At 42.7% G+C, this 24,812-nt stretch overlaps 2 protein-coding genes across 2 annotated transcripts in view; one reads left to right on the forward strand and one right to left on the reverse strand.

Annotated features, from left to right (window-relative positions):
* The first annotated feature begins 832 nt into the window (after positions 1–832).
* On the forward strand, positions 833–15,656 carry ARL1 (ADP ribosylation factor like GTPase 1). The gene is made up of 6 exons (XM_004700357.4): positions 833–848; positions 1,314–1,451; positions 4,467–4,548; positions 7,190–7,301; positions 11,825–12,003; positions 13,037–15,656. The coding sequence occupies exons 1-6, from the start codon at positions 833–835 to the stop codon at positions 13,065–13,067; spliced, it is 558 nt and encodes a 185-aa protein (XP_004700414.2). The 3' UTR covers positions 13,068–15,656.
* Positions 15,657–19,469: 3,813 nt separating this feature from the next.
* Positions 19,470–24,812, reverse strand: part of UTP20 (UTP20 small subunit processome component) — a 110,659-nt gene continuing 105,316 nt past the window's right edge. Inside the window, exons 57-62 of the mRNA XM_004700358.2 lie at positions 23,710–23,897; positions 23,454–23,525; positions 21,828–22,109; positions 21,510–21,636; positions 20,062–20,207; positions 19,470–19,836 (exon numbers count right to left, since the gene is read on the reverse strand). Coding sequence (XP_004700415.1) covers positions 19,681–19,836; positions 20,062–20,207; positions 21,510–21,636; positions 21,828–22,109; positions 23,454–23,525; positions 23,710–23,897 — 971 coding nt within the window. The 3' untranslated portion in view covers positions 19,470–19,680. The remainder of the gene's footprint in view (positions 19,837–20,061; positions 20,208–21,509; positions 21,637–21,827; positions 22,110–23,453; positions 23,526–23,709; positions 23,898–24,812) is intronic.

Consider the following 24,812-nt stretch of genomic DNA (forward strand, 5'->3'; position numbering starts at 1 on the left):
CCCCGCGGGGGTGAGGACTGCAGATAGCTGCGGCCTGGGAGCCCGGCCGGCGCCCTTCGCCCCCGATTCCCACTCGACTTAATGTCATGTCCTTGGCGTACGTGTCAGTCGCAGGGTGGTTGAGGTTTCTTGGGTGATAGAAGAGAACTGGCCGCCAGTGAAGCTTGATTCTCTCCTGGGCGCCTGGGCTGCGTCAGTTTTAAGAATCCAAGTGGGAGGTGCTGCTTATGTTGTTGCTTTTATAGCGAGTTGTTTGCTTATTGATAGCTTTCCCTGTAGTTAGCAGAATTAGAGGAAGTGGGGACGGCGTTGGTGTCACTGAATGCAATGTTAACGCTAATTTTTGGTCTGATGATTGAGGGGAATCGTTCACGACGGCAATCATCAGATAACCCGCTCGCACCCCACCAGAGGCCAGAGGAAGGTGCAAAGTCTTTGGTTGTTCAAACCTCCGCACAGTTTTATGGGGACTGTACTTCCTGCTCCCGAGCCACAGAGCGCTTACACCTCTTCCATCAACCACCTGCCTTTTTCATTCCCACCCCCCAACCCCGTTTCATTTCTACCTGTCGAAGTAGAAAGAGTTGTCACTCCCCTTCTAATAAATTTACCCAGAGTCCTCCAGGCCTGGGCACGATCGCTTTCCCCACTTGAAGCTTCACTGTATTGTTTATTTGTAAAATGTATTGTGTGCCATCTCTTCTGTCGTTTCTAAAGGAATATTATTCGTGTGACTTCCTACAATATCCTGTGTGTGTCAGGAAATACTTATGATGCATTGGATACAGCTTTAGCTGTTTGTTTTAAAGTCGGTTTTCAATGAAAAAGAGGCATGGGCATTTTTGGCTGTAAGCCCTTTTTGTTGCACTAGCTATGTTGATTAGTGGAGAAATCTCAGGAATTGGAAGCAGTTCTGATAGTGCTGTTATGGAACAGCGACAGTTGATTTACATATTAAGGACTTTATTGTTCCACTGTCTTTCTTTGTTTTTTAGAGGTAGTGATGGAATCATAGTAAGGTTTCCATAATCTCCTGACTAGAAATTGAGCACCAAGAGAAAAGGGACCAAGTTTTCTTAGTTTTCTGTGTATCCTCTGGTTCTGGCACAGTGTTTGGGACATGATAATGATCAGTAAGCACTTATTTTGTAGAATAATGATATTTCATTAGGAACAAAAATAGGCACTTATGAACTGAGGAAAATATGATATTTGATTTGGTATGGCTTCTAAGGGGCATGAATACATGCTTTTGAGCACTTTGTTTTTACAAATTGATGCTGAATATACTTTTGTTTTTATTACATTTTTAGGTGGCTTTTTCTCAAGTATTTTTTCCAGTCTGTTTGGAACTCGGGAAATGAGGATCTTAATCTTGGGATTAGATGGAGCAGGAAAAACCACAATCTTGTACAGATTACAGGTTGGAGAAGTCGTTACTACTATTCCTAGTAAGTGCTGTTACGGTAAATTAACTGTAAAAGCTGCTTTTTTTTTTTCCATCTAATACAATGTTTATTTCTGAAGTCTAGATTAGAAATTGGTAGATTATTCATGTAAAATTCTAAAACCAAACCAAAACAAATGAAACACACTGCCATTGAGTTTATACCAACCCATGGTGACATGTAGGACAAGGTAGAACTGCCCCCATGAGTTTCTGAGATGTGATTCTTTACAGAAGGGGAAAGCCCTTTCTCCCATAAAGTGGCTGATGGTTTCAAACTGCTGACCTTGTGGTTAGCAGCCCAGTGCATAAGCACTATGCCCCAGGCTCCTTGTAAACTTCTAGTATAGGCATGATGTTTATAACATTTCTTAATCAACTGAGGGGCAATTTATTGAGCTGTGAACCACAAAGTCAGCAGTTCAAACCCACCAGTGCCACTCCTTAGACCACGAGGCTGTCAGCTCCTATAAAGATTTAAGATCTCGGAAACCCAAAGGAGCAGTTCTGCTCTGCCCTATTGGGTCACTGAGTCAGAATTGATGGCAGTGGGTTTGGATATTGGTTTATCTGCTCCTGCAGGGTGTTCTAATGGTAGAGCGGGTTACACATTGGACTACTAACCCCAGGGCATTTCAGACCACCAGCTGCTCCCAAAGGAGAAATAGGAGACTTTCTGTCCCATGATTTATAGCCTTAGAAATGCACAGGGGCCAGCTCTACAGGGCTACTATGAGTCGGAATCAACTCAGTGGCAATCAATTTGATCTCTCCTGTAAAGAAATCTTATAATAGGGTCAGTGAGTCAGAATCTGCTTGATGGCAAGAGATTCGATTTGGGTTTTGTCCTCTGGTGTGGAAAAGTTTTTGCTGTGTTGGCTTTACTGATGAAATTAAAAATGAAGAGAGGAACTATCCATTGGCTTTGAGGGAAGGGGAAATAAATATAAATGTGAAAGTACTTTGTAAACCTGTATAAAATATTCTATCAGTGCTAAATGATATTCTTAGGTAGATGTGATATTAGGTAGAAGTGGGCTTTCCTTTACTGTACTTACCGCTATTTTAATTAAATTTGTTTTTCTCAAGTAATTCTATTGATGACCATTATTAAGATCTGAATTGTGGAGGCTGAGTCATAAAGTCATCTGGGGCCTAAATCTCAGATGTCTTCGAACAGTATTCCTAGAACGGTTTGTTACACTTAATAAAGATGCTTGTATTTATCAGGAGGAAGATGGGTTTTCTATTCCCATACCGAGTAGCCGTCTCAGAAATCCAACAAGAGGCAGTTCTACCCTATTCTGTAGGGCTTAAGTTGCCATACGTCGGCATCAACTCAGTGACTGTGAGCTTAGTTTGGTTTGGGTTACTTATACCTTTTCCACTTGCTGACCTAGAGTTACTTAAAGATGATACAGAGAGTGATATAAGGAAAGTGCTAAGTATACCCTTCAAAGGCAGAAAACGTACGAGACTCAAAGCATGTTTGTCAAGTTCCAGCTCTCATGGGATTCACTGTACATTTAAACTTATGTTTAAGAGTTGATAATGTTTTCTGGCATGTCTTTATGTTTGCTAAGTTTTCTGTGTCAGGTATTTATTAGTAACATTTAAACTTCCATATATTTTTAAAAAGTGGAACAATTTGTTTGGCCCCATTATCATCTGTTACTTTTTGCTACTGACAGTAAACCCAAGCACCGCTGGTTTTTGCCCTGCAGAGTTGTTCATGTACAGTGTGGTGTCTCTTGGTGGCACCGGCAGGGCACCCAGGAGAGTGGATTACTTCTCAGTGAAGGCTGTTTTATTCCCCCTCTTGTCCTTTACATGTCGAGTGGCTCCTGTTCATGGTGAGCATAAGGTGATCTTACTCCTCCCTCATGCTAAGGAAGACGGCATGAACACACTTTCAAGTTTTTCATTTAGGTTTGCTAAGGTTCAGTTCTAGTTACAGACTTGTCATGCATAAATGATTGACCGGTACATACCAAAATCTAAAGAAAAATGGAACTGATTCTGTTAGAATTAAGTCATTTTCACTTTGCGCTTTTTAAAAAAGCTGGTATTTGTTGCCTTTTTATACACAGCTCCTAACTTTTTCCAGCACCCTCTCCACCTTCTATAGTTTCCTTTTCATGGAAAATAGAAGTGCATTGCCTCACCTGAGTGGTGGCAAAAATAGGAAGGGGACACCTCTTTGGCCTTCCCTCCAGCAATGATTTTATTGTAAGATGCTTTCAAAGTAGATAAAATTACCTTAGAGAGCCCAGCTTCCAAAAGAATCTGCCAACTTTTTTTTTACCTATACCCGCTGAGATCTATAATCTAGTCTTTCTTGGTTTTGATCCTTATTTATTTGCCAGAATTCCAAGTTTTCCTCATTCACCTACAAATATATTTTCTGTGTTCTTTTTCATGCTAGTACTGTGACTGGAACTTAATAGGATTTTCCTTAGGTGGTTGGTTCAGAGTTGTCATTCTCGATCCCCAGTCAGTGATAGCATATGCAGCCACTTCCTGTCTGTCAGTGATGGCTTGACATTGGTGGAGCTTCCAGACTAAGGTGAATTAGAAAGAAATGCCTAGTCTACCTGAAAATATCAGTCCATGCAAACCCTTAACTGAGTGTGGTCTGGTCCATGCTGATGGTGGGGATGGGGCAGGACCAAATAGCATTTTCTTCTGTAGTGCCTAGGGCTGTTATTTGTGGCTAGCTCTATAACAGCGAGCAAGAATTAGGCATTTCCAGAGCTGGCTGGGAATGTTTGTATAGCCTGGATGATGCTGGTCTTGGCCCTTGGTGGTAGTGAGTGAGTAAGGGTGTGTTTGTGTTTGTGTTGCACAGATTCCTGCCCTGTCTTTAAAAAGATTTTCAACCAAAAGTGTGATTCAGCAATTGAACCACTGTTCACATGTACCAGACAAGCATGATGCTTAAAGTAGCCATTTAATTGAGTGGATATTTGAAGGTAGAATATTAGTCTGACACATATAACTGATTTGATTTCTCTTGCAGCCATTGGATTTAATGTTGAGACAGTAACATACAAAAACCTTAAATTTCAAGTCTGGGATTTAGGAGGACAAACAAGTATCAGGTATGGTACAAACTCAGATTATTAATTTTGTGGTATTTTACATTTAATGGCTTTTTGAAGCTTTAGTAGTTAATCCAAAATATGTCATCTTTGTAAATTAAGCAGGAGCCACCTAGTTTAAAATGAGGTACTTTTGAAGCCCCTGTTCTCCAACAACGGGGTGTAGTTGGTGCCCTGGTGGTGTAGTTGGTGCCCTGGTGGTGTAGTTGGGCATTGGGCTGCGATCAACAAGGTCATCAGTTCGGAACCATTCCTCAGGAGAAAGACAGGGCTTTCTACTCCTGTAAAGGTTACAGTCTTGGAAACCCACAGGGGCAGTTCTGTCCTGCCCTATAGGGTTGCTATGAGTCCGCATCCACTCAGTGGACTTGAGTTTGGTTTGTGTGTTTGGTTCTCCAAGAGCATTGACTAAATTAAAATGTGTTTAAGGAAGCCAGTTTTTAAATTTCTTTGAAATGAAAAATCTTTTCATGCACAGAAATTTCAGGATTGAATTACTGTAGTAATTTTTAACTAGAAACATCCATGTGTTTAGTTCTTAATCAGCCCACCCCTGTGAAACAGATTGTTTTGGAATTCATAAAAATACCTTGCAGGCCCAGCAGTTAGGGCTAATGTGAGTATAGATGGTCTTCAGAGCTCAGGTTTCATCTGCTAACCCTCGGTACTTGGCATGGCAACTGTGACTACTCAACTAGTAGCTTAAAGGCTAAAGTTTCAGCCCACCAAGAGGCACCTTGGAAGAGAGGCTTGGTGATGTGTGTTTGAAAGGCCGCAGTAGAGCAGTTCTACTCTGCACACGATGAGGTTGCCATTATTCAGTGCTGACTTAACAACAATTAACAATGTAGTTGCTCACTATGGGACTGTTTAAAAGATGAATAGAGCATTCCCCAAATATCCTGGCTTCTTTTAGCTCATTATATTTCTTGAACTGGTTTTGAGCCTATTCCAAATTTTACTCATTGCTACTTTTTGGTGTCTTCAGTGACCAACTTTATGCCTAAGTTTTGTGATCAGTTTATAAATGGTCTTCAGAAAGATCATGGAAAATCTGTGTTACGATAAGCTATGCATGAATTTCCAAAACATTTTACACCAGAATAAACTCAGACTAGTTATACAATTGTCTGAATAGGATAGTGTGAGGCACTGAGAATGGTAACACATCAGTTTGAAAAAAAGCAACATAAATTCTGCTGAAATTGAAGCAAGAGCAAACAATCAAATTTATGGTGAAGCTTAGGTGGGAAGATGGTGAAATCATTGGTGCTTTGCAAAAAGTTTATGGGAACAATGCCTCAGAAGAAGCCGTTTGCACCTGGATAACTTGTTTTAAGAAAGGGTGAGATGGTGTTGAAGACGCAGCCTATGGTGACAGACCATCCACATCAGTTTATAAGAGAAAAACCTTGAGCCCTAACTGAAGATGACCAGCAATTAACAACAGAAACGATAGCACAACAGTAGACATCTCGACTGGCTCAGACACAATTCTGACTGAAAGATGAAAGTGGAGCAAACGTTCTGCTCAGTGTGTGCCAAAACTGCAGTGCCCACCTCAGCTGCAGATAGGGGCAGAGCTTTGGGTTGAGATTTTAAACAAGGGAGAATGAGATCCTGAAGCATTTCTTGGAAGAACTAGAGGAAACATGACTTTACTATATGGCCCTGAAGATACAGCACAGTCAAAGCAAGGGCTACCAAGAGGTTCAGTCAAAGGAAAAAAAATCAAGAGTGATCAAGGTCATGGTGGTAGTTTTTCAAGATGCTTAATACATTTTGCTTGTTGACTTTCTAGATGGTTAAAGAATTATGACATCTTTTGACTACTGGAGTTTTGAGAAAGGCCAAGTTTTCGCAGAAAGCTTTACCAGAGAGCCCCTTCTTTACCATGACAAAGCCTCTGCTCATTCTTCTCAACAAGCAAGGGCAGCGTTAGGAGAGTTTCCATGGAAATTGTTAGGCATCCACCTTACAGTCTTGAGTTGGCTCCTTCTGGCTCTTCTTTTCCTAATCTTCAATGTTTTTAAAGGCACCCGGTTGTTTTTTTTCCTTTAGTAATGTTAAAACAGACTGCACTGCCTTGGTTAAATTCCCAAGGCCTTCAGTTCTTTAGGTATGGATGACATGCCGTTACTTATAAAAGTATCTTGAGGGAGCTTGAGAAATAAGGCTTATACTTTTTATTATTTCCATTTTTTATGAACTTTTTGAAGACCCCTTCCTTGTAAGGTAACCATTAAGTCACATTAAGAAAAATCTGTTCATTTGAAAGGATTCCTAGTTGGACTTGTAAAACATGATGAAGTAGGTCTATGCATAACCTGTGTATCTAAATGTGTAGTGGTTTTATAGATTATAATTACGTAGCTTCAACATGAAGGCTCAACTCACCCTGAAATTCCTTGGCCCTGTGACTTAATGTTTATTGTATTATCAACAGTCTTTTCAATCTTTTGTTATCGGAGTGATAGGCTATAGATCCATCAGAGACTGTCAACCATCCATTGATTCTGCCTTGCAGGGGGCCAGGCGTGGGCATGTATTTTCCCATCTTGCCCTGAACCCTAGCATGTAAATTGGCACTTTAGTTTCTTTCAAATAACAACAGTATTCTTCCTCTTTGAACTTTCTTTAGGCCGTACTGGCGATGCTATTATTCAAACACAGATGCGGTCATTTATGTTGTAGACAGTTGTGACCGAGACCGGATTGGCATTTCCAAATCAGAGTTACTTGCCATGCTGGAGGTAAGAAAATATTATTAAAACATGGGTAAACATTTTCTTTTGTTTATAACATATGTTGTCATTTACAGGAATAATTTGAAAGAGTACAGAATTTTTGCTTTTTTCCCCCCACAATATCTTTTTCCCATCTTTTTTTTCTCAGCTCCTCATTTTTCCCGTCCTTAGTATCTTTTTTTTCTTCTTAGTATCTTTTAACACAAATTTCTTCCTGTTGTTTTTACTTGTTGCAGGTGTTACAGACAAGACAATCCAACCTGTTCTGTTTATACCATTTCCAAGACTAACCTCACTGCCCCGTTAACTTCTCATCTTTGTTGTCAAGTAATTTTCACCATTTGGCTTCATACAGATGATTGCTTGCTTAAAGGAGCTCGATACTCATGGATGATATTCTTCATTTTATCAGCCACCCTGTAACTTTGCTAAAAGGTGACCTGAAGGGATAATTTTGGTTCAAGGTTTAAAGCTTTTATCAGGGCAATAGTCTGAGCGGGTCCTCTGGTCTCAACCAGTCCAGTATGTTTGGAATTTTTAAAAATTTGAGTTCTGTTCCATACTTTTCTCCCGTTCTGTGAGGACCCATTTGCGGTGGACATGGTCAGAGTGGTCAGTAGTAGCTGCTACTCTCTAGTTCTTTAGTCCCAGGTTGTGTGACCATGGTTTGTGTACTATTAGCCCTGCAGACTGCTTTATTCCCTGAGTCTTGGCTGTCCTCCTCCTCTCTAGTTCCTGATCGGGACCAACTATTGTACCTGAGATGACCACTAGCAAGCTTCTCAGACTGGACACTTCTTTACCACTTTGAGATGCAGAACATTCACTTTGTGAACTATATTCTTTTTTTATCATTTATCAACTCTTACCACAATCCATCCATACATCAATTGTGTAAAGCACATTTGTACATTCATTGCCCTCATCATTCTCAAAACATTTGCTCTCCACTTAAGCCCCTGGCATCAGCTCATTTTCCCTTCCCTCCCCGCTCCCTCCTCCCTCATGAACCTTAGATAATTTATAAATTATTGTTTATTCATATCTTGCCCTGTCTGACGTCTCCCTTCACGTACTTTTCTGTTGTCCGTCCCCCAGGGAGGAGGTTATATGTAGATCCTTGTAATCAGTTCCCCCTTTCCACCCCACTCTCACCACTGATCCTGAAGCGATCATCCGCCTTAGATTCCCTGTGTTTCCAGTTCCTATCTGTACCAGTGTACATCCTCTGGTCTAGTCAGATTTGTAAGATAAAATTGGGATCATGATAGTAGGGAGGGTGAGCATTTAGGAACTAGAGGAAATTTGTATGTTTCATCATTGCTATACTGCATCCTGACTGGCTAGTCTCCTCCCCGTGACCCTTCTGTAAGGGGATGTCCAATTGCCTACAGATGGGCTTTGGGTCTCCACTTTTCACTACCCTGCATTCACAATGATAAGATTTTTTGTTCTGATGATGCCTGATACCTGATCGACACCTCGTGATCACACAAGCTGGTGTGCTTCTTCCATGTGGGCTTTGTTGCTTCTGAGCTAGGTAGCTGGTTGTTTACCTTCAAGCCTTTAAGATCCCAGACGCTATATCTTTTGATAGCCGGGCACCATCAACTTTCGCCACATTTGCTTATGCACCCATTTGTCTTCATTGATCATATCAGGGAGGTGAGGACACAATGATATGATGTGAACTATATTCTTGTTAATCGAGTTGTCCCACAAGACTATGGTCTAAGCCTTCAAGTACAGAAAACCAGTCTCACAAGGTGTTTGATTATGTCTAAGATGGATTCATAATTATGTCCCCTATGTGGTTTATAATGGATGTGCATGCATGCACGTATATTTATATACATAAGCCTATATAGATAGCTTTTATTTGTGCATACATGTACCCATGTTTTCACACTCACATGCCTTCACATATATTTTTTGGTAGTGGTTGATAGTGCTGCAAAATTGTATTTGTTATATCTTTTACCCCAAACAGCCCCTTCTCTTGTTCACTTCTTAGCGACAGCATTTGCCTACATCAGGCTGTATACTTACCTGCTCTCAGGGCTCCCTGTGCCCTTCACCAAAACTAGCAAGTGATCGGTATCTCTAGTTCCCTCCCTGCTTCTCAGTCTCTGATAACTACCAGTGAGTGTTGCTCTCTGTGCCTTGCCAGTTCTTCTTATAAAACTGTGACCTTACACTGAGTCGACGTCAAAAGGTTGTGGGGAAAATGTCTTTGAGTTTCATTTTTTTCCATGAACATTTTGAAGCCTCCTTATGCTTGTCCTTTGGCGATTGACTTATTTCAGTCAGCAAGTTTTTTGCCATTGGCATGTTTTGAGTGTAATTCGACAATACTCTGATCTTAGTTTTTTTCTGGCTAATTTTCAGAAGAGGATCTCCAGGTGATTTTGCCTAGTCTGTTAGTCTGTGCAATAACCTGTCCACCATGGGTGACTTTACTGGTATGTAAAATACCAATGACATAGCTCCCAGCATCATAGCAATGTGCAAGTCACCACCATATGACAGGTGGGTGGTGGAAACAAACCTAATGAAATAACTATATTAGAAAAAAGTGGTAATTTCTAGCTGCATTGACTGTGGCATTTCCCTGCACTGTTTGTGGAAAGGAACATTTTACACCCTTTATGAAAAAACAGTTCATAAGTAAGTGTAATAAGAACCTAGAAAAAAAGAAAGCTTTATATCCATAGAAAGCTCTGGCCCTTTGAATAATTGGGTGAAAAGAACATTACAAGTCTAACACTGGACAGAGACTGGTGTGGTTTATGGTGTAGAGCAGTTTCCTGAAGTGGCAGTACTACCCCTAGGGGGCTGCAAAAGCCAAGCCCTCCACTCAGTCCTGGGTCATGGGCTAGAGCACAAAAGTTTTCATTGTCGAGTGCACTAAGTTTGTTTTTTTTTTGAAAAGGGTGTGTGGCAGGCTGTGTAAGCTTGGGAATCAATTATACAGTTTATTTAGCTATTAATTGAAGTGCTTTTGAAAGATTTTTTTTTTTGTCATTTGAAAGAGCATTCATGATTTAATGTTGAGTTTCTGTTTTTCTCTGTTTCAAAAAGTGGAAAAGGATTATGTAAATGTGAAATATATAAGTACAGTTACTAAATAAACTTTGGGGTGGGGAGAGGCTCTAAGATAGATGTGGTGGTGATTATACAACTCCCTTTAATGTAATTGAATAATTGAACTGTTCAATAGTGATATGTGAATTATGTGCCAATAAAACTGTTGGGAAAATACATAAATGAAATTAAAAAACCCACAACTTTAATATCTGCAGAACAAAGCACTGGGCATAGGATTATGGATGGTGCACCTTTCCTTTATATTTTTTTATAGTTTTAGCCCATTTACAATGAATATTATATGTTATATATACTATATAATATATATGTATGTACGTATAAAGTGTTATGTGAGGGGTTACTGAGAAAACAAAACCGCATTTCCCCCACCCCCCCAAAAAAACTATGTATTTAAATTTTTTTTTCTTTCCAAAATAACATCACCTTCAAAGCCCATTACACTTATTTGTCAAATCTGCGATTCCATTCTTGAAAACATTTTTCAAACTCATCTGTTTGGATGGCTGACAGTACCTCCCTTGTTTTCTTTCTTCACCTCTTTTACTACCTTTCATGTCCCTCTTCATTCACAGAAACAAAAAAGTCACACGGAGGGAGGTCAGGTGAGTAAGGTGTACAGAGCAAGAGAGTCATGCTGGTTTTTTTGCCAAAAACTAGTGCACTGAGATGGCTGTGTGAGCAGGTGCATTGTTGTGTTGGCAAAGCCAGTCCCGTCTGCCACAAATCAGGCCTTTTTTGTTGCACACTGTTACGCAATCTTTTCAGAACCTCTAAATAGAAAACTTGATTAACAGTCTGACCTGGTGGAACAAACTCCAAATGCACTATGAGTCGACATTTTCTTTCTTTCTTTCTTTCTTTTTTTGACATTTTTGTCTGTTCTGGAAGTTGACGGACGTCCAGAATGAGGCTTGTCATCAGTCGACATTTCAGCTTTTTTGAAAAGTGTACCACTTGTACACTGAGTATTTCCCATAGTGCTGTCCTTGTAATCTGTGTTCAACATCACAAGTTTCTGTGGCTTTTTTTCTGAGCAGGAACCAAAATTTTACTGCATCATGCTGTTCTCTTAAATCAGCCAACACACACACACACACACACACACACACACTCGCGCGCACGAGGTTCTAGTAAAATGCTTTTATGGAAAAATTCTGTGAGCAGAGAGAACCTTTCTAGGTGATGCTACTGGGTGCACTAACTCAGAGCAACTTGTTTGATGCTCATTTATTGGGAAAAATACATACTATAAACACTCTGCTGAGCTATTTTCTGTTTTTTTTTGGGGGGGTACTCCTTCGTACATCATTTATAATGTATTATTCATACCATGTTATATATATGTTCAATAATGAGAAAATAAGACTTAAAATATTTTTGACCTTTTAAAACTTAATTGGAGAAATTATTATTTTATGTAGGAAGAAGAGTTGCGAAAATCCATTTTAGTGGTGTTTGCAAATAAGCAGGACATGGAACAGGCCATGACTCCCTCAGAGATGGCAAATTCACTTGGGTTACCTGCCCTGAAGGACCGAAAATGGCAAATATTCAAAACTTCAGCAACCAAAGGCACTGGCCTGGATGAGGCAATGGAATGGCAAGTATCATGTTTTCAGAAGCCATAAATATACAGATGTACCATATATACTCGAGTATAAGCTGAGGCACCTAATTTTACCACAAAAACTGCATTTAAAATGTGCTGGCAAACTCGGGCTTCTCCACGAGTATATTTGGTGCAGCCAACATGCGGTCATCAAGTTGACTCCAACTTCTAGAGACCCTTTGAGTCCCCGGCGTGGTAAATCTTCAGGGGAGCAGACAGCCGCATCTTTCTTCCACATAGAGGTGTACTCACATATATAATTTCCCTTTGGTCTTGAGAATAAAATTCAGATTTCTCAGCACTGTGTTCATAGGTGCTTTTACCCACATCAACCTAATTACAAGACGTTGACATAGGCCATCTCTGGCATAGTCCCGGTTTTTCATGGCCTCCCCTGATCTGTTTAGGTGAAGACTCAGGAATGTTCCTTGATGCTGTACCCCCAACAGCCTCACCACACACATGCTTAATTAAATGCCCTTGTCACAGATCTGCTCCACAGTATTCGTGACGTTGTCTTGTAATTGTTAGTTTGATTTGTGCATATACAGTGTGCATTTACTGTGCTACTATTGTGTGTTCACCTCAGACTCATCCATAGCAAGCCAGCCACAGTAACAGAATGGAAGATAGTAGATACTTGGTCTTTGTTGATTATCCATTCAAAGAATAAAGTCAGAGCTCAGATGTCGCTGTTTGTTGCCATTGAGTCAATTCTGACTGCTAGCAGCCCCATGTGTACGGAGTAAAACTGCCCGCGGAGTGTTAAAGGCTATGCCTTTTAGAAGCAGATTTTGCCAGGCCTTCTGGGGCACTAGAGTACTTAGCCAAGGAAGCGAAATGCCCTCAGCTCAATACCCTCATGGAAATTGAACCGACACACTGCTTACCCTCCATTCTTCCTTTCACACGCTTTGGGATTTCCCTCCAGTATGAAGCTGATATAGAGAGTCATTAATCATCCTCTCTACTTTAATGTTAACCGCTTGAGTGTTACCAAGCTGTGTCCATTTTCTCTTCACAGGTTAGTTGAAACATTAAAGAGCAGGCAGTAACTGGACTGCTTCTGAGCCTCTGAAAGAAGATTCCAACCTGGATCCCTTTGGAAGCAGTCAAGTGTTGTCACACGACAACGTTCAATCCACAGGATTATTGATGTTTACTGGACTGATGGCAGTATTTGTAATAAATACTGTATTTGTAGTTGGTTGGAGGGGCAACTCAAACTGATTGAACCGAGTGACTGATTCTTCTGTGTAATATAAAATATTCCTTTCTTGTGTTGAGATGTCTGTTCTACTCGTATGGAACTCTGATTTAAATATAGTCCTATGAAGAATGCATTCTTGTCGGTGGAAGACACTTATTTTTGAATTAGTCACTGAAGCGTGTTTGTAAACACTAATAATTTAGATTTTATTTTCCCCCCCAAATGAATTTAGTCTTCCCAAAGATTAGACTCAGAAGAGTAGCCTAAGAACATAGTGTTTGTGTAATATAACCTTCCGTTGTGTAGGTGACGATAGTGAACAGTTTAGTTTAAACATGTTGGCTGTAGGCATGAGTTTGAAATCATAATGCTTACCAGTGATTTATCTATAATGGTCATTTTATAGTAAACTTTGTCATTTTCGAAGCAATTTTTATGGATATTGACCTCATTGGTCTGTGTAGGAATTCTGAGACTGGAAGGACAGGTGGTAATTCTTCATTTTATGGATGTGGACCCAGGGCTCTAATGAGTGGACTTGCACACGGTTAATGCTAATGAAAGGAACAAAGTAGCATTTCCAGCCAGAAGCTTGTCCCATATGCTGCATCATATGTCGCTGAAAATGCCAAGATAGGCCACACAGACAGCTCTTACATGTAATTACACCAGTGGAAATAGTCATACATTCAGAACCAGTCCTGTCTACGGCAGATCAGTGCCGCCTCTGCCTGATCATGGCAGAGGTAGCAAAACAACTCCATGAACTTACAACATATTAGACTTTTTAGGTAAAAAAGCCTTTAAAAGGCATTGCATTTTTCTTGTCCTGTAAATTGATTAAAAAGTCAGTCTTACTGCTTCTAGGGCAAATGAAATATCTTTGGTGTGAAAAAAAATTAGGCTTACTGTTTGCTGTCAGATAGGTTTAAAAAAACCCTACTGAATTCATGTGAGAAAGGAACCTTTCAAACTACTCATGTACTACAGAATTAGGAAAGTGAATAAAAATGAAGAAACCAAACCTGTGGCCATCCAGCCGATTCCAAGTCCTAGTGACTGTAGAGCTGAGTAGAACGATCTCGGGGGTCCCCCAGCTGGCATCTATGGAAGCCACTGCTACAGCTCTCTCTCGCACTGTGGTGGGTGGGTTTGACTGCTTAACCATTGCACCACCAGGAATCTGAAACAATATAAAGTGAATATAATTGTTAGTAATTACTAAAGTTGGGCAGAATATTATTAAATTGAGTAGCTAACAAAGCTCACAAATGGATTGCTGACGGAGAGAGCCAATAGTCTGTAGTGTGTGCCAGCTCGTGGGGCTCTAGTGCTTGGTTTCCTGCCTCTGGCATCGCCCTTCCCGCTGCTGGACTCTAGTTCACTTGATTGGCTTCTCTCTTCACTGGTGGGTCTGACTCCTTTTATTCCCCAAGACTCATTTTTAATTTGCTCTCATTGAGATCTTTTGGGACACTTTTCTTCCAAGCACAGGCAGGTGTTCCAATGCACCTAATTGTACCTGAGCAGAGCACATTGCTTCATAGACTCCAAGTCACTAGATGGGAAAGATTTTTCAGGTACCTACCTTTTTTTTTTTTAGGATGGTAATGTACATTACAGTACCTCTGATATGTTCATTGCTCTCAGCTAGAAAAATAGCACCAATAATTTTACATGGTTTTCCTACTGATCAAGTGCATGTGACAGCTGGGACCAAGGATGCATCCAGTTCCATTAAAAAAAAAAAACAGTTCACCTATTCACTGAGGTATGGGGTTTGCAGCCCAGTGTTGACTCACCAATGGTTCAGCAACACCGAGGAATAGTGACCCGGGGAACAGGTGCTGGTTGGACTGAGCTGTGCTGCCTTGAACACTGGGGGCATGAAGGTGTTGCAAAGGGCAGCACTTGGATTCCTCTAATTTACCCAAAAAGATAAATAGGGTGTGCATTTATTTTTAACAAATTTATCAGGCAGAAAATAAGGCAGTTTCCTTCATGGGAAACAACTGCATGTTGCAAACATTTGATTGTTGTTATTTTCAAAATGTCTACTGAGTTATTTTGTGAGATGTTAATGATGGGGAAATCCCTAAGGAAGTTCTGGACTCAACCAAACTCCTTCCTTCAGTTTCTTTTCTAGAAAACAAAGAGGCCTAGACAAATGAAGACTGATACCAAAGGTTTCTTTGCGCTCTGAAATTATCGTGAAACTGGGCTAGTGGTTGTGCTGTGTCATGTGGTCACAGTAGCTGTAATCAATAAATTGGTGGAATGACTTTCATCTGAATACCTGAGATGCACTTTAAACTGTGGAAATGTAAGCTCCTTGAGGGCAGGGACTGGACCTTACATACTGTTCATATCCTTTGCATCTAGTGTGGTGCGCTTGGCACATGAAAGGCACTCAATAAATATTTATTAAAAGCAATAATGTGTGCTCTATATCCCTGTGACATTTGCTCTCTCTGATCTTTACCTTAGTTTTAACTTTTTTCCCCCCCACTTACTCCTCCCCCAATCAGAGCAGTTAAGTACATGCACTTGAAAGGTGTTTGTCGGTAAAGGAAAAAGGCAGCCAATTTGAACTGCTATGCTCTTTGGTCTCTACCTCTAAGCTTAGGTTTTATAATCTATTGTTTCCATTTCGGGAGTTGAAGAATAAACCCTTAGAAGCTCTTCTCTCTTTCTTTATCCCCTTCTCATATGCAGACTTTACCCACTTTCACCTTCCCAACATAGTTAACTACAGTTAGGTAGCTCAGGGTCTACATTACTATGACGGTGTTAATAAACATCCACTGCAGGATCAGAGTGTATTAAGATCAAAAAGTTCACAGGAAAAAAAATGGTAGTACAACTTTTTGGTTATCCTTGCATTTAAAAATTAAGTAACTGCTCAATTTGTTAAGTTTATGGATTGAACTATACCCCCAATATGACCCCTGTACCTGTGAACATCAACTTGTCTTTTGTTGCCATATTACCATTACTGGGACTTAATCCCATCTGAGTGGTGTCTTCTAAAAGGAAATTAGAAGGGTGACCATGGGGTGACAAGAGGCATCACTCCAATATACTTCCACTGTCACATGGCACTGAGATGGGTATTCTCTGACCATCGCCACCATGAGCAAGGTGCTGAGATAGGCAATGAAGAAAAAAACGCAAGCGTACCTTTTACTGGCTTATGAGTTAGGAAGGAGCTCACTGGGAACCAGTAGTTAATGCTCTTGTCCAACAGCAGGCGGGCGTAGGTGGTGGAGTAAGTCAGGCCTTGCTGTCCGGTTAACATGAGTTTGTTAGGCAGTCAGACTAGCATAAGGCTGGGGCGTCCATTAACGCATGCCCAGAGGGTCAAGCTACGGAAACAAAGGGGCGCCACACTGCACACGCTCAGAGGTTCAGGTTTCCCGCCAGGTATGCGTGGATGGGCGTTGCACCTGGATTGGCCCACCTCATTCATTTCAGCCAATGGGGTCGACCAGCGGTCGTCCACCACGCCTCCCCGCGTCCACCGCGTGACTTTGGCAGGCTGTACGGGAGGAGCCTTGGCTGCCGGTGTAAACCTGGAACTACTCCTAACGCTCATAAAACACTTGGATCACAAACCAGGCTTCGTGTAAATTCTTTCTCATGCGGAGCCAAGGACGGAGGTGTATCTATCCCCAGAGAGATCTAGCAAGTTCACATTAAGAGGTAAGCAGGGGGAGGATTAAAACATTTACCACACAGCCATGTGAGCTGCTTCATTTCTTACCGGCAGAGGGGCAACGAGAGCTCTGCTCCAGGCCCTCTTCAGAGGGCACGACAACCATGCCATCGTAACTAGTCCAATTCCCACATTACCAGGGCGTCTCTGCACAAAGGTGCTCATTTCTAGCTCCATGGGTCGGCTGACCCTAGCCTAGCTCTCCCATACTAATGCCAGAGCTAACTTACTCCACCTGCAGGCCTCCTCCTACCAGACACTCAATTTTATCACTGAGGACGGGGTGCTTATCTCGCTGGGCTGGTTCCGCTGCCTCTGCTATTGCCACTTTCCTGCCACTGCTTCTCACTGCCCTTGTGTCACAGCTCTGTCTCCTGAGTTGACGAGGTTCAGTTCTGGGATTTGGGGTCCAAAGGCACTCTGGTTCTTTCTCAATGGTAGTCGAGTGCCCCTTTCTGCCTCGGGGATTGCTCATTTTAGGCCTAGCAGAGTGGCAAAACGAACCCATCCCCTTATTCGAGTTGCATGCACCTTATTTGCATGGTACTCTACAGACGTGCTAGGCTTCTTATTTCCATTAGTAAGCTATTCAATCCCCTGGGTGGCCACACCCCCCTCCCATGTGTAGTTCCACCCAGTCTTCATAACTGGGCCAATAGATGACATTGTAAAATAGATGACATTATAAAAGACAAGAAGACAAGCTGTCAAGGTTTTCATCTTGCTTGGATCCGCTATCAATGCTCATTGCAGTGGCACTGTATTATTTAATGGGGCTCTTTTAGGCAGTCTCTAGCTCCTACCAAATGACCTTTCCCTGCATGGGTTTACGGAAGGTGAGGGAAGATACTGCTGACTCACCTGGGAGTAATTACAAACCACATTCCCTGGAGAGCCATCCTGCTGGGTATAAAATGAGCCCTCTGAGCAGCAGGAGGGATTTCATTACCACCAAGACCCAAGAGTGGGGCCAGTCCTCTGTACTAGATTCTGTGCAGTGTACCTCCTGGATCCAGGTGACAGCTAGACCATCAGAAGAGCAGCAGCAGAACCTGGAGCCAAAGCATGAACAGTGACGGGCTTCCCAACCCATGGAGCAAGTTGAGTGCTTTTGTGCAGGAGGCTGGCATGCAGTGGGGTGCTTCAGTGCTCCCAGAGAGCTTGAGCTGAATGCCTTCGGGTTGAGGCTTCCAGCAGTGGCATGCCCCTCTGCTATTAGCAGCCCTGAAACTTTGTATCACTCTCTGGTAAACTACCCTGAGCATTACCACCTGTTAACTTTTTTTTTTTTCCTGTTAACTTTAACAAACCCTTTATTTTTTTATTTATTTATTTTTTTTTAACAAACCCTTTAATCATGAATTTTGTCTGAGTTCCATGCACCGGATTTCAGAACCCAGAGAGATCAAGCAGAGAAGTTGAGAAAAATAGTGCACTCATGGAAGTAGCAGTCAAATGAAAAGGCTTTTTTAAAGTTGAGAAGAGCAAGGATGTCACTTTGAGGACTAAGATGAACCAGATCGGAGTGTTTTCAATGGTCTATGTGGAAGTTGGACTAAAGAACTGATGTATCTGAATTAAATATGTATGTATATACTTTATATGTATTTGAATTGAATAAAGAATATTGAAAGTTCCATGAACTGCCAGGATAAAAAACAAATGTGTTTTAGAAGTATAGCCAGAATGCTCCCTGTAAGTGGGGATGGCAAGATTTTGTCTCTCCTACTTTGGACACATTGTCAGGAGGAGCCAGTAACAGAAAAGAACTCCATGATTGGTCAAGTAGAGGAGGGTCAGTGGAAAAGACGACGGCTCTCAGCTGAGAAGGGCTGGCAACGTGGGGGCAACAATCAGTCATTACGCTTGAGCCCACTGTTGGTCAAGCCACCTCACTGTGGGTCTCTTTCACCGATTCTCTACTTCCCGAAGCACAATACCTTTGCGGGGACTGGTCTTTCCCGATAATGTGAACAAAGTGTGTGAGAAGACGTCTCGCCCGTCTAGCTTCCAAGGAATTTTTGTATTTTTAATACAAATTTTACAATTTGTATAAAAATCTTATACAAGATTTTTTGTATAATTTTATACAAAAATTTGTATAAAGTCTTATACAAGATTTTTTATATCTTGAATTTTTATAATTTTAATATTTGTCCTTTAGTGACAAATTTTTTCACTCAGACTACCCCCTTCAGATTCATCTATGTTCTGAGATGCTTTGCAAATTCATATTCATTATGGTTGTGGAATATTACATTGTATGCATGTACCACATCTTATGCAGTTACTGACTGATGAGCCCATAACCCCCTTGCTATTATGACTAATGCAGCAGTGCCCACGGCTGTGCCTTTCCCGAATGTCTTTGCAAATGTAGCTATAGATTTTGTACGTTTTTGGTTAAGCTTATGTATGATTCCTTTTACATTTTCTTGTTATAAAGCATAGCTTTCTAAAGAGTAAATGTATATGTTTTTATAATCTTTAGTGCTAGTGTTGTATGCATTTTATACAGTGAAGATACAATCATTATCATGAAATGTTTGGGCATGTTTAATTAAAAAAACCACAAGCATGATTATATTAAGCAATGTATTATACAATCTATGCCAAAATTTAATTTAAATATATAACCAATACAACTTGGTGGGACTTCAGATTAGAAAACGGCAGACAGTTCATTCTTCTGGGACAGTCAGACAAGAGGCAGACTGAGCTTGGCTACCAGCCCAGGGGCCCCTTACTCCACCATTGCCAAATCCTTCAGGCCGTGGCTTTTTTGCCTCTTGGCCTTATAGCCTGGGCGCAGGAACTCTATTTTCCTCTTCTTGGCTTCGCTTTTATTTTTGTGTTTCTTAAGCTTTTTCTTGGCAGCAATATCAGGATTGGTTACAAACTTGAGAAAAGAGGAGAAATTTTGTATTACTTTTACAGCAAATGCTAAACAACGAAAATCAGATGAAGAAATGCATCCTTCTGTTTAAAGTCCACATATTTCCGACAGAACCAACCAGGCCCTCTTCCTCCCTCAGTGACACACGCACACACACACACACACACACACACGGGTTTAATGCCCAGTGAGCACACCACACTTTCGCCTTTCCCACAGCAAACTGACCTCCAACGCCTTCCTCTTTTTCCGGAGAGCCCTTTTCTGATTTGCCTGCTTCTGTACGGAGGCAAAGGCCATTGAGAAGCTCTCCAGCCCGACCAGCTGTTTGAGTAACTCTATAATTTCCTGGGATAGATTCTTCAGCGAAGGATCTAGCCACACACAGAGGGTAATGATCAGTTAAGAAAGGACATGCTTAAACCAGGCTCGACAATGTGTAACACGTCAACTCCAGAAGCAGCTTCATCGCTTTATCACTTCAGCATTAAACAGGGATCGCTCACCGCCCTTAACGTTTCCCAGCTGGACAAACGAGCAGGAGCTCGGGATGCAGCGTCCCGGCACCAGCTCACCTAGGGTCCTCCAAGCACTCAGACCTGGGGCCTCCTTCCCAGCAGAGCGCTGGCTCTGAGGACAGGACTTTGAGAACAAGATGCTTTAGGCTGCTTTTTAACCAACTCAGCTCTGTGCAGACAGTGGTGACCCCCATCCCCAATCCACAAAGCGCAGAGACTTAGCTTGGCCCAGGATACCTTTTTTGGGGTGCCGAAGTCTCCTTTGAGAAATTGATGAAAAGCTTTCCTATTCTTCCCTGCTCCTCTCCCCAGATGTAAGCCACCTGAATTTTGTGCCTAACTTCAGGGTACCTGCAGTGGACCCCAGTTCATGAGGCAGAGACTGTGCCTTCCCCCATGACGGACCTACCGCTCCTAACTCAGTGCTGGGAGCATCTAAGGTGCTCAGTAAATACTGGTGAGTGAGAACTCCTGCAAACCGGCCCAGGCTCTGTCGGCGACCCCAGCTTCTCCCAGCGCCCCTTCCTCTCTGATGGCCCTCAAGTAGGAGGACCCGGAGGTAACGGTCTTAGGGCCGCACGACTGACACAGCTCCTGCTTTATGCTGTTTTATTTAACTGCTTTGACCTCCATTTACCTCCTCTCCTTCAAAACCCCCACTCCCCTCTTTTCTCATGATCAACAAAGATTAGCACCCGTGAGAAATAAACCAACTGTTCTAGGCCAGGAGAAAAAAAGGAAAAAGAAGAATTAAACTGGTATTTAAACTAAAGTCTCATGCAAAAGTGATACAGCATGTATTTTCACCTTGTAATTCTTAAGAATGTAACAGTATTCTATTGCTCATTCTTATTCAGAAATAATGTGGTTTAAACCACCCCATGTGATAGTCTTCCCTCTACTGAATACATGCCGAAGAGTGAAGCCTCATCTTCCAGGAGAGTGAGGTTCCCTCTGAGATGGGAGACACCGACGCAGTCTAGCAGCAGACAAACACTGTACTTTGTTTGCCGCCAGCGGTCTTCCTGTCTCACAAGTGTTCTTCCCAGAAAACCCACTTCTCTGGCAGGGCGTACAGAGAGAAAGGACGACGGCCGGAGGCAGGAGAGAAGCCACGAGTTGTCATGTGAAACTCTTACGGAGACCGGGCCGGGTTACCTTGCTCCGAATAGGTGCTGTTCAGCTCTCGAAACAAAGGGGCTATGATCATCGGGAGGTACGGCGTCACCTTCTCTGCTCCCAGATCCATGGCCACCGCGCCAAGAAACTTAAAGATGCACGTTCTCTGAAAGCACAGAGCTGGAGTCACTTGGAGTGCTCCGTTCACACAGTCAGGGAGGGAGAGGGAGAGGGAGAGAGGAAAGACTACAGCTGCAGTTTGGGCCTCAGAAGGTTGAGTGTTCGGAGGAAGTGTTCATCAGAGGGAGGATTCTTAGCAACTACAAGACTCATCTGAAGGGCTGCACGTTACCGTACCTTTAAAAGGTTTCTAGGTGTATAAGCAGACTCCAGCTTTGCCATCCTCGACAGCTTCAGGATCAGCCAGCTCAGCGTGGCTGGCTTGCTGGGCTCCTCCTTCACCTCTTCCTTCTCGTCTTTGGCACCTTCTGTTTTCCCTTCCCTTTCCTCTGGGGCCACACCACCTCCGACTGCCCCTTGTTCTTCCCCGTCATCGTCTTCTGCCTCGTCTTGCTTATCGTCAGAATCGGGTACGAGCAGATACAAGACTTTGGCTACAAACAACAGATTCTTCACAACCTTCAAAGACAAGGGGGGAGGGTGTGAGGGGTGGGATGACACTTTGGTTTCGAGATACACGTGGCTTCTTGGTAAAGCAGAAGCTAAAATCTGTGATCTATGACAAGAAGCACACACACCCAGGTACTACCTGATGAGATTAACAAACACCCCACTTCCCCATCATTTTCATGATCTTCATTCAAGTGTGCCTCTGCAAGTCACTTTCCTAGTGGACCTGAAGCCACAGGGAGGGAGGGAGGGGCTTCATTCCTGACACAGTGCTTTCATCTGTTCTCCATGAAACGCCTTCATTCCACACGAGATAATACATAACTCCCGTTTATCAAGCACTGCCTACCTGCATTATAGACGGCCTCTGCCACGTGCTACTTAGGAGAGAAAACCAAGGTCGCCCCCTCCAAAGACACAGGGAGTGGAGAGCCAGGCCTTTAGAATTCAAGTCCAAGTTCTGAATGACTGGGTTCCTCCTACTCCTCAAATCCCATTCACAGTTCACTCAGGGCTGATTTTAGCTTGAACATAGTGACTCATTTACTGAGCCCCTAACTCTGACTTTGTGGAATCTGTGGTCTTTTACAGCTACTGTGTGGTTGAACATTTCACGGTTTGTGCCACCTAGATACAGCCACCTTCTATCTGTCTGTTAAAATGGAGACCATTCCTTGTAAGCTACCCACACCTCCCAAGTCCGTCATAGAAGGAAGCAAGTTAAATCTTCATTGAGGAGAGTGCCCGAAGCAGTGGTCCTTGATGGCAAGCCCGGGACCTTGCTGTGGGTGTAGGCATTCAACTAATTTCTAGTGCGCTTCCTTTCAACCGCATCACCCACCTTGTCCACAAGGACTCGAGAGAGATGTGGCCAAGTCCTATACCACATCACCGCTGGCTTATCATCCACCAGCCCAACCGCTCCATCAAAAGACGCAACAGTACCAGGGAGCAACAGCACAGGGACCTGGCAGTGTGTACATTTATTACGTGGTTACAGATGGAGTCTCTATATGCTAGACTTCATCATATGAAAACAGGGATCTTTTGTGACGGAAAGATTGGAGGCTTCCGTCACACTCCAGGGTAGAGGTGTTAGGGTTGAAAGTGAACAAATGTACTGTGTCTTTACTGGAAATTCTAAAAGGAGTCAAGCGTAATGCCAGCATCGACAGATAAATATTTGCATGTATGTTCCTACTGCACGAAATTCCCCAGGCACCAAAGCAGCATCCAAGTGGAACCAAACCCTAACCAATGCCACTGTGAGCTGAGCCCTGACGTGCTGGTAGAAGCCCCTTCCAGCAAGCTGAGAGGATTACAATTCTTCTTTTTTAAAATTGTAATTCTTACCTGCTCTCCTAGGGACTGATCCAAGAACTTGGAATGCAGCTGATGGCAAGAAGCTAAAGAAATGCTTCTCATCTGTGGAGGGAAACAGACAGTGGCAGAAGACAGTGCGTTTCCCACGGTTTCAAAAATACCGCTATTTACTGACCGTAGCCGAGCCCGGGGCACTAGTTTTGTTCTGAAGCCCGAGATGGTTACATGTGCAGAACAAGGCCTGACCAAGTCACAAGAGAAGGAAGAGGTTATGGAGAAACCTTACCTTCTGCTCGAGGTCACTTGTTAGGAGCTTGACTGCCACAGGTTCGGGGAGTCTATTTTGAGTCTTCTTGGTCTGCCATTTTCTGACCAGCTCCTCTGGTTGGCAAGAGGCAAAGAGCAACCCAAACACCTGGGCTGCGGTGAGCCACACCCAGCTGTGGGCATGCCTCAAGTGGGCGTGCACGTGACCTACGGGAACCAAAAGGCACGGTCAGATGCCTCCCACCTTTCCTGAAGTTTGATGGGACATTACAATCGGTAGCATTTACTGACCGTCTAGTATGTGCTTGGAGTTGGGGGATACAAAGATGAACAAAATCATCACTGTTCCCCAGAAGCTCACAGGGGCTAAGGGAGGTGAGGTGGAGAGACACGAGAAAGAAACAGAACCACCACTCAATGTGGTAAGGAGTCTTATCATGGAAACAGGGATCTTTTGGGACGGAAAGATAGGAAGCTTCCATCACACTCCAGAGTAGAGGTGTTAGGGTTGAAGGTGGCACAGTGGTTAAGCCCTCAGCTGCTAGCTGTAAAGTGGTTGGTTCAAACCCACCAGCTGCTCAGTGAGAGAAAGATGCAGCAGTCAGCTTCAATAACGATGACAACCTTTGGACCTCTATTGGGCAAGCTCTAGTTTTCCTAAAGGGTGGCTGTCGGGTCAGGTGAAAGAAAGACAGTGGGTTAACATGGCAAAGGACCCAAAAGTGAAACCAAGAACCCTGACAGATCATTTCCACAAGAACTTTAAGGGAGCGAAGGGCATGAACAGTTACAAGGGACAGTTTCTCAATGAAAGGAGTCCTGTAGTACGGTGGGTTGAGCGTAAGGGACAGTTCTTCAATGAAAGGAATCCTGTAGTACGGTGGGTTGAGCGTAATGGACAGTTTCTCAATGAAAGGAGTCCTGTAGTACGGTGGGTTGAGCGTAATGGACAGTTCCTCAATGAAAGGAATCCTGTAGTACGGTGGGTTGAGCGTAAGGGACAGTTTCTCAATGAAAGGAGTCCTGTAGTACGGTGGGTTGAGCGTAATGGACAGTTTCTCAATGAAAGGAATCCTGTAGTATGGTGGGTTGAGCCTAAGGGACAGTTTCTCAATGAAAGGA

Source organism: Echinops telfairi, unplaced genomic scaffold (assembly GCF_000313985.2).
Source record: "Echinops telfairi isolate 266 unplaced genomic scaffold, ASM31398v2 ScPeMD7_2;HRSCAF=8, whole genome shotgun sequence".
Classification (NCBI taxonomy): Eukaryota; Metazoa; Chordata; class Mammalia; order Afrosoricida; family Tenrecidae; genus Echinops; species Echinops telfairi.